This window comes from Tupaia chinensis, unplaced genomic scaffold (genome assembly GCF_000334495.1).
Source record: "Tupaia chinensis unplaced genomic scaffold, TupChi_1.0 Scaffold000421_1, whole genome shotgun sequence".
In the NCBI taxonomy this organism is placed as follows: domain Eukaryota; kingdom Metazoa; phylum Chordata; class Mammalia; order Scandentia; family Tupaiidae; genus Tupaia; species Tupaia belangeri.
Window position 1 is genome coordinate 1642946 of NW_006159926.1, and position 10692 is coordinate 1653637.

Here is a 10692-nt window from a genome sequence, read left to right on the forward strand (position 1 = left end):
TCATGACACATTTTTGCAGAGAAAAACATAGAAAAATATGCCATGACTTTTCCAACAACCCAATAAATGCACTCAACTTATGCAACGTGGATCATTTTAACACTTACATTTTAACAGTATTAAATATGGTAGCTCTATAAAACTCCAGAATTGACTCATGGTCTTTTAATTCTGGCCAATATTAAGAGTTAGCTATTAATAATCATTTGCCTCATCTACCAATATGAAGCTTGATCAAGGCCTTAGCCAGGATTTGGAACAAGAACATTCCAAACTCTTCACTCCATCAACACATGAAAAGAGCTTTGACTCCAAAGACCCCTGACTTCTGTCATTTTAAAGTACTGATTCCAAAATAGGCTCCCATTATGGAATGAAATCAGAGTCTATATTATTTTTATTTATTTATTTTTCATGTGAAGAACTGGCTGTGGATAGGAAAGGTCTTCTGGCTTCAGTAGGCATCAAACTTATCAATACCGCAAGAGTAAAATGCAGCAATAACCCATAGTCTAGAAGAGAAAAAATGGGGGATAGGTCCTGGCTGAAAGAAATGTGAATATCCACAATCACAGAGCTCTTCTGATTACAACCACCTAATGCAGTCATTTAAGGCTTTGGCAACACAATTTCTACATGGAGTAAAGCTATCCACAATCAAGACAGGTATGTAAAAAGTACTAACTAGTAAGACCATTTAAGTTCAAAGGTTACAGAGAATTTTCTTCACTTCAGTCAACAGAAGAACTATATCTTGCCATTCTTCATGTGTTTGGAAGAAGAGGAGATACACATTGCAGTTCGGCATTTAAACTATTGTTTGGTAAGCTCAGAACAGTTTTTTCACTGATTGTACTACTTGACAATTGCTATGAACTGGTTTCTAAATTCCCATCTGAACCTGTTACTTCTGAGCGACAGTTTCTTTTTCCTGCCTTAAAACACCACAGTTATATATTTAATAAAAACATTGTTATTTCTATCCATTTTCCAATGTATTATAAGTACTTCCAAGTACTAAGTACAGAATATAAAATATAAAACCTTCCTGACCTTCAGTCCAACAAGTCAAAGTGTGCAACAAATATGCAAAAATACTTGAACAAAATCGTTCATCCAACCACAGGGCCTCCCTATGGCTTTAGGTATTTTAGATAATTTGGCCACAAAAATAGGAAGGTGTGTAAATGGAGAACAGGCGCAGCACATTTTCAAAGTGTATCAGAAGGGCCTTGGTCAGAAAGAATAAAATAACAAAATTAAGAATGCAACTGATCTTGATTTACTAGACCAAAATACTAGCCCAAATCAAAAGAAAGGATTCTGGATATGCAATTCCTTCTTAATCTTCAGGAGTCACGCCCCCAACCAAGAGCTGGGCATGAATCCCTTTGACTTGGCAGGGCTGGGTCCCCTTCCTCCTTCAGCTCACTCATGCACCCGTCCAGCCTGAGAGCAGTCTCACGGTCTGGGCATGCTCACTGGCTTCCCTTTCATTCTCCAGCCATACCTGATATGGTGCCAGCTAGGTGCTAGCATAGGACAAAGGACAACCATGGCATCCTTGGGTGGCGTTATTCTAAGATGTTATTCCCAGCGATTAGTCCTTAGATCATTTTTCTGTTGATGTTAGCTGGGAAACAAGTTTTTAAAAAAATGCATTCTCTGAACAACGTAGTTTTCAATAATCTAAACTAAAACCAAACAGACTTTTTGTTTAGACAAGTTGGCCACAAAAACAGGAAAGTATGTAAGTGGAGAAGCTGGGTCTATCGTCAAAGTGCATCAGAAGGGCCTTGGCCAGAAAGAATAAAATCATAAAATTAATAATGACTATTGATCTTGATTTACTCACACATATTTAATCTTTTCATATTGCACAAGAAAACTGCAAATATGAAAGAAATGTAAACACAAATGTGTATATTTCCCCAAACTGTAAGATTTAGACACAAGCGGATTTAAGAATCTGAAACAACATCTTTAAAAAAATAAACCAAACCCATGGAAATTCAATATATTCCACCTGTTACGACACCTGCTATGCCAGGCTTTCCTACCTTCCCTCCTCTGTTTGGCCACCCCTGCCTTAATCCAAAAGACAAACCCTTAAGGTTTTGGCTTAACCCTTCAGCTGCCTTTTCCAGTGAGAAAGTTCCTTCTTTTGGGGTATATGTTCACTGTGTGTGCTTCCCTGTAACTTCTCCTTGACCATGTAGAACCCACTAAAATCTCTGAGCTCCCAACCAGTTCACCATGCTTTCTGTCTTTGCAATCACCTGCCAGTAACAGAAACACAACTGGATACAGCAATCTCACTAACCAGAAAAGAACTTCACACCTAAGGTTCAAGTTGAGCCTGAACTTCATGCAGAGAATTCAAACACTATAAAAATAAGGTTAGATGTGAAAAGTGAGCCTAACAGTTCACCTGTGGTTTGTTTCATCTTTATTAAAGCCACAAGCCAGCTGTGGGCTAGTGTGTACAGTGAGGCTGTTTCTCTTTGTGATTTATTAGTCAAACTTGAGACTCACTGAATTTTGTTCTGCTTCCAACTGTTAACACATATAAAAAAAAGCCCAGCTTATAATTTGTACATAGTACACGTGTCTCTTGCAAAACAGTAATTTTCACATTTATAGTTAAACTAGTATGTCTCTAGACAAAACACATTTTAATTTTTGAAGGTTATCATTTCTTTTCTTTTTTTTTTTTGGAGAGGTTTTTGCTATAGGGCGCGTGCGCTCGCCAGACAGACAGAGAGAGACAGAGAGACAGAAAGCGAGAAATCATCCCCCAGGGGGGATGGTCACGCCACAATCCCTTCTCCTCCATTCTCCTCTCAGGATCTTGGGCACGCACGCACACGCGCCTGGCGTGAGTTTTAAGCCACCAGGTCCAGGATGCAAACCGCGGTCGACTACGTGGGAGTCCAGCGATATAGCCATTACGCTAACTGCTGGTTCCCATGGTTGCCATTTCTTATCTAACAGACAAAATAGTTTATTTTAAGGCAAAAAAATCAGTAAGATAAAGTAGATATACAGTATTATTGGGTCATTGGGAAAGTCATGACATACTTTTGCATAGGAAAACAGAAAAATACATCATTACTTTCCTGATGACCTAATATTGAGACATGAGGGAATTTAGCCCACATGAAGTTGTCATTAAAATAACAAACTATGCTATTCAAAATTCATCATTTAAGGTAAAGCAACATAATGGAGTAATAAGCAATTTACAGGCAAGCGAATTAACATTCTGAAATGTCTGTATAAATTTATTTCTTTCTCATGCCTAGAATTATAACCCTCTAAAGATTTAATATAGTTACAGAAACTCAAAATCAGATATGTAATGACAGAATTTTACTGAAAATCCCATTAAGGTTAAAATGAAAAAATAAATATTATGAAAAATTCCATAGAAAGTTTCTACTGCTAAGCAGTAACAAGAAAACATAACTAAGATAGGTCAAAAGTAAAAAGTTTTATCATATTTAATTATAAATCCTTTTCTCATATTCAGAATTTATTGCTTTATAAGGAGGTGAAACTGAGCAACTGCAAACAATTTCACTGGTTACAGATGTGTATCCTCCCATTCTTTTTTATCTATAACCTATACACAAAATAATGTATCTAGGAAAATTTCTCTGGGCCATTATTCTGTTTAGTTTAGTGTATAATACAATGATATACCCATTATTTTTCCAAAGACTTGGATATAAAAAAGATTAATATGTATCATGCTACATACAAAACTGAAGAAAATCTTATTAGGTCAGATTACATAAAACTTTATATTAAAATTAGCACCTTTCTAGCAAGATGCCTTTTAAAACAAATGAGAGAATACTACATTTGTATTATAAAAAAATATCTCAGTGATACAGACAGACAATTTTGATGACAGAAAGCAAAGGAAGGGTCTAAGACTTCCAAGATAATAAAACCTAGTATAGCTGGAGTTTTAGCCTTTCCTTTAAAAATGCATAGACTATTTTAAAATTTTACTAACATGATTTTATTTAAAATTTATATAAGAGCAGAAATTTTACACTTTCAAATAAAAGTGATTTATGTCAAATGATGAACAGCTATAACTACCATATTTGAAAACAGTCTAGAACATTATCTATTCAAATGTCAATTTCAAGATATGAAGTGGTTTAAATCTGAAAACACACAAGAAATGTACACTTATTAAAAATATATACATAAGAACTAACAACTTACCCATTCATAAAAGTAACTTGAAATGTTAAAGTCTATGAAAAAATAATTCATTTAATGTCTCAATAAGAATATATAATTTAAGGAGAAACTATCTTCCAAACAGAATATATTATCAGCATAAATGCTAAAGCAAAAATATTCTTTTGTTTCCAGTATTTTATCACCACAAACAAAAAAGTAAAATAGGTACTTGCCTAATAAAACTTTGGCATCGTCTACATCAAAATCTCCATCCCCGTCAGCATCATATATTCCTAGTTTTCCTACAACAGAGGAGAAATGATGGACATAGGAACAAAAGAAAATACATTTAATAAGGTATTCCACATTTTTCAGCCCTGTGCAACAGTCATAAATATTACCAATCAATGCAGTCCTTCAGAACAAGGTCAAATAAGAATCTTACCCCCAAATCATGAGCAATTCACTTACAGATTCAGAAAATGTTCATCTAACAAATTCTAAGAAATATAACTAAGATAGATTTTCTGTAAGGGTTTCACAATACCATGATCTAATCACCTCCAAATAATTTTCTATTATACTGCTAAAAATATTAATATTTTAGAAAAAAAATTTAATGTATACAAAGAACCATGCTGACCCTTTTCTAAGAGTTCCATGAAATTTGATGTTTCTTAAGCATGCAATTTTATCATACTATCAATAGCTGAAGCAAAAAGAACAACTAACCAAGCGTCAAATAAAGACTAATGGTAAATAAATTAACCTAAGTGTAAGGTACTAAAAATAAGAGAAAAGTTAATTTTATATTTTACAATAATAATTTAAAAACAGAAATATCATGAAAGCTTTAAAAAAAAAAAAGACAATTCTAGAAATAATGTATGTAAAACTGTTAAGCTTCCTGAAACTACAAAGGAATAATTATGGTATTCTACCCAAAACCTAATTAACAGTGAGCAACTATTGGGGGGCGGGGGAATGGTGCATGTAAACTGATAGGCTGAGTAGCCAATACTACCAAGACCATTCATTAATCCTCAAGAATAGTAAACACATATTTTTAGGCTTCACTGCTGGGGCTGACAGGTGGCATGGTGGTTAAGGCACTGGACTCTCACATGGTTGATTATGGTTTGAGTCCTGGGCTTGGCAGATTGTTTCCTCACTTTCCCTCTCTCTCTGGTCAAATTAATAATAAATAAAACAAAATAAATAATTTTTAAACAACAACAGAGAAAGACTTCACTGCTTTCTCATCAGGAGCACCATTAGGATTAGCACTACAAGTGAGTCAAATACAGTCAATCTCCTAAAGACATCCTAAAATTAATGTGACTTATAACTTATCATTGCACAATGACCATGAAGAAATGTTGAGAATGCATGGCAATATTTTGGAACCTGCAGATGGCATAATAGTTATGTTGCTGAACTCCCACATAGTCAACCATGGTTCAAGTCCCAGACCTGGCAGCTGAAAACTCATGCTGGACACATGTGTGCTCATGCCCAAAATCCCAAGAGGAGAATGGAGAAGGCATTGTAGCATGGCCATCACCCTTTGGGGGTGATTTCTCACTTCCTGTCTCTCTGTCTCTCCAGCAAATGCAAGCAATCCACACCAAAAATCTCTCTTTAAAAAAGAATGCATAGCAATACTTTAAAAAACACTGACAAAGCATGAATTCCAAAAATGCCAGTTGGCAGCACTGTTACCAAGTCTTTAATACCAAGAACATTAAAGGATTGAATAAAAGCAGGCAGAAAGTTCGGTACTGGGTAGCTATGACCAATCTTTATCTTCCCAGATCCCTAACTGGGAAAATAGCTAACTTGCTGCTAGAAGTCTGCTATAGGAAGCACACATACGCTGAAAATGACTCATTGTAAATTAGTCGTTTATACAGTAACACAATGGTTGAGAGATGAAAAGGTCACCATTTCAAACTAAGAAAAGGAAACACTAATCTGCAGGTCAAAGCCACAGGGTAACATTAAAGTAACATAAGACAGAAACTACTCTCCTTCCTGACAAACTTGAAGGGGAAACTGGTCCTACCGCTTACATTCCCTGATGCAGGCGGTTCATAGATTAACAGAATAAGGATGAGGTTTTAGTGATGCAAGTTTGTAAGTATCACCAGTAGCCTACCTTGCAGTACCTCTGATAAGTTATAACGGAAGTCCTTTGCTTTGGCTGCATGCATGTAAAAACACAGAAATTGTTACTTTTAAAGGTACAAATATCTTAAATCTCTTCATTTGTCTAACATATGTCCTGCAGTAATATATCACTATCAAGTTAATAAAAGGACAGACCTCTTCAGAAGTTTGTCTCCAATCTAAAATCCTCCCTCAGTTCTTCAATCTAAGCAGACATACATCCCTCAAAGTAATAAAAATGAAAGTTTCATTTTTGTTTTTTGTGAAAGAAAGATTATTTGTGGGATCAGCAGGTGGCTTGCTGGTTAAGGCACTGGACTCCCACATGGTCAACTATTATTTGAGCCCTGGACCTGGCAGTATGAAAATCAAGCTGGGCACATGTGCATGGATGCCCAAAATTCCAAGAAAATGGATAAGGTGGCATTGTGGCATGGCCATCCCTTCTGAGGACTGATTTCTCACTTTCCTTCTCAATGTCTCTTTCCTTTCTGGCAAGTACAGACACCCTATGGCAAACCTTTAAAAAAAAAAAAAAAAAGACTGATTACAAGCAAGCCTATTTTGTTAGTCTTTGCATTTTCTCCCAGAAAGGTGGCTATAACCTGACAAGGAGGTAGAATCACAGGTAGCCCAATGGAAAAGAAGGAGTTTTCTGTGCAACATTGTTGATACAGGTAAGTGTGCATTTTATCTAGTGAAGCTTATGTCTTCAATGGACTATTAAAAAGGATGGTTGTTATTCATAAGAGCCAAAAACTGGAAATAACCTAAATGCCCGTCACTGAATAAATGGATAAGCAAAATGTAGTATGTCCACAAGATGGAGTATTATTCAGCTATTACATGAAGTCTGGAACCTTGAAAACCTGCTAAGTGCAAAAAGGCAAACACAAAAGTCCACATATTGTATGATTCCATTTGTATAAAAATGCCACACTGGCAAAATCATGGACAGAGAACGTGGATTACTGTCTTCCAGATAAGGGAAAGAAGGGCTGAGGAGAGAGTTGAAGGAGTAGTGAAATTAGATGATGACGGCTGTGCAAAACTACAAACCCACCAAAACAGGCTGAATATACGGACACACTGAATTGCTCATCTCCAAATATTTATAGTACTAAAGGTTACATCACATGCACTTTATCTCAGCTAAAAGATTTTTGATGAAATGAAAGGAAAAAGGGAATGTGTCTCAAAAAAGTAATAATTATTAATGTGAAATAAGTCATTTTTTAAGTGGCAGTGATTATCCAAAGAGAAGGGGATACAGGAGAAAGAGGGTACCATCAGAAGTACCACAGCAACTTCCAGAACAACATATAAACCTACAGTCTGCACACGCGTGCACACACACACTGACTCACACTCCCTGGCACTACACACACACTCACATCATCCACCCCAGAACGTGCACACGCACATACAGACCCCATCGCAACAGAGACACAGAAGGATGTGTTTTAAAAACCTGCTGTAAGGACAGGTTTTGTAAATAGTGTGGTTATGATTCACTGGGTCCTTAAAAAAATTCTTTAGCTCATGATCAACAGTTTTTCGGTTTTTTTTTTTTAATGAATAATGTCACAAAATAGAAATTACAGATTACTCAATGTATTGAGGATGCTGTTTGATAAAATTTCTGTCTGATACACAGACACTGGACAGCCTATCTTATTTTACTACAGGCCAGGTTCAAAGACGTTCAAAAGTGGCTACTCTAAGGCAACCCTCATAACAAGCCCTTTTGTTACCAGCTTCCTGAAAACCACCCAAAGGCTACAGAAATTAACAGTCCTGAAAAGAAGATAAGGCTTTAAGATCACTAAGGGATGTCACATTAGAAAAGACTATGGAAAGTCTTACCTAGAACTTCCTCGTAGTCGACAAGATCAAACCAGACGACAGCGACCGACGTCCAGACGCCCAGCAGTGCGATGACCATGAACCACGTGAAAAACGAGCTTCCAGAAAGGCCTCCCTTCCGCCCATCCTTGTGTCCTCCACGCTTTGTCTCTGTTGCGAAATAAAATAAATGTGAAATGTCACTGCATAAGAACACACCTTATTGTAGACGGAACCATTTCTCCAATAATCTCATAGTACTTCTGGGATAGATCAATTCAAAACGTTTTCATTTGTCTTCTCAAAATATGTACCACATAAAGATTTTGAAAACGGAAAAACTTTTGCTTAGACTTAGCACCATGCAACTGAAACCCTACCTTTAAAGTAAGAAAACAGTATTAACTGCGAATGGGCTAATGATTTTTTAAAAAGAAAAAGAAAAAAAGTAAGTGTCCCAGGCAGCCTGTGGCTTGGTGATTGAGTAACATTTAACAGACACGAAAATGAAGAGATATTTTTTGATGATAATGTGTTTGGTAATGTCTTGGATTACACTAAAATGCAATATATTCATTCTGGGAAAAATCATTATGTATGCTGTAAGGATGTATAGCAATTAAATGTAAAAAAAAAAAAAAAAGTTAATTAAAAACATAATAAAAGCTGGATTCCACATGGCTGACCGTATGGTTGAAGACCCAGAAGCAGCAGCTTGAGAAACAGCCAGGCATGTGCACGTGCATTTCCCAAACCCCAAAAGGAAGGAGAGATGGAGGAGAAGGGATTGCTGTGTGACTATGCCCCATAAGGGGTGCTCTCTCTCTCTATTTCTGTCAAGCACATGCACCCTCTGGCAAAAAATTAAAAAATAAAAAGTGTTGCTATAATACATATATTCCTTCCAAGTTACTTAACAAAACTACCTGACTCTAACCCCCTTTGAAGTTCAGAGCATAGCAACAACTTAATGAAATAATACAGAAATGTAGCCAAGTCCTTTTCTCTGCTCCATTTGGTTTGTTAAAAACTCTGTTAACTGCCAAAGGAGAAAATAACTCCTCCAGAAACCACTCCATATTCTTACCCAGAGAGAGAGAGAGAGAATAAAGAAGGAAATTACTTATAGTAACAGAGGTCAGGGACAAAGAAAAGCAAAACAGCAAACAAGCAGTCCTCCGCCTTCATCAGACCCACTGGGGCTGAAGGGAGCAGGAAAAGGCTTGTTCACAACTGGGCTCAGAGCAGGAAACGGCCCTGTAAACTGCTGTCCCCATCATTTGTCATGTTTGGTATGTTTAACACACTGTCTATTCTTCTGGAAATACTCTCCTTACAGCCAAAAAGAGATTAAAAAACAATGAAAGTCCAGTGACAGGAATAAGTAATAGCCAACACTGTTCTTAAAAGGAAGGACCATAGTATTCATACTTCCTTTTTAAAGAGAATGTGAAACACATTAAATAAATATTAATAAATCAAAAGGCTATAACATCTCCCGAAAGGGCAGCTGAGAGAAGTTCATAGAAAAGGGAGACAAGCGGGACCATCCTGTTCATGTGGCGCATGGAATCTCCATGTGTGCATCACTGCAGGCGATCCCCCGCATCTCCTCACTGTTTCTGCAGAGGACTTCTCGGGATGCTTGGGTGGGACGATATTCCTCTGAGCAACTGTCCCCTGGATCCAAATGCAAGTAGCTTCTAGGGACTGTGACAAACAAAACACCTCCGAACGTTTCTACCTGGCCCCGTCAGAAGCAATGCCTGGCTGAAAACCTCTGGAGGAAGGGCAGGAACAATCATCTCTGCTTTATGGAACAAAGCTGAAAGGATTCACCCAAGTCACCAGCACGTGAAAAGGTAAGTACAGGTTTTAAACCACCACTAATTCAATTTTCTGAAAGAGGCTACAAAAGCTAAGTTAATCTGAGTGTGTATACACTACCAATTATACCACTTACCTATATTTATAATAAACATCTATTATTTCTCTATACACCTATATTAAGTATATACAATGATGGCTAAATAAGTCATTTTTCAGTTTTTTTTTTTAATTTTTTTCTTCCTCCCTGCAGTAAGAGAGGCAGACAAGCACTGCAGGACAGCCTTTACTCTGAGATCCACCGGGCAGCTCAGCCAGCCCCGAATCTTGGACACATGCGTGCCCAGCATGTTCCGGAAGGTCTCCAGACATCACTCCGGAACCTCACAAGCAGTGGCTAGGTCCAGAAGAGCAATGCAGCGCCATCACCTGGCCCTCATTTTTCTTAAAGAAAAAGTCAAGAATTCCTTTTTCTGATGTTTTTTAAATACGAATGGACCCATCGAAAAGGGCCAGATTTCTAAAAGCAGTCAGCCTTCTGTAACCACAGTTCCCTTTCTATGGATTTAGACAACAGCAAGTTGAAAATATTGAGGGGAAAACAGCATCTATACTGAATATTTACAGACTTTTTTCTTGTAACTATTC

General features: G+C 37.1%; 1 protein-coding gene across 5 annotated transcripts in view; it reads right to left on the minus strand.

Annotated features, from left to right (window-relative positions):
* Positions 1 to 8388, minus strand: part of ASPH (aspartate beta-hydroxylase) — a gene marked incomplete at its 5' end in the record, with an annotated part of 229308 nt that extends 220920 nt beyond the window's left edge. For 4 of the 5 annotated variants that reach the window (XM_027774299.1, XM_027774297.1, XM_027774296.1 and 1 more), the window contains 3 exon segments: positions 4437 to 4505; positions 6362 to 6406; positions 8239 to 8388. In XM_027774299.1, the coding sequence (XP_027630100.1) occupies positions 4437 to 4505; positions 6362 to 6406; positions 8239 to 8388 (264 nt within the window). 5 annotated transcript variants of the gene reach the window in all.
* Between the last annotated feature and the right edge of the window lie 2304 nt (positions 8389 to 10692).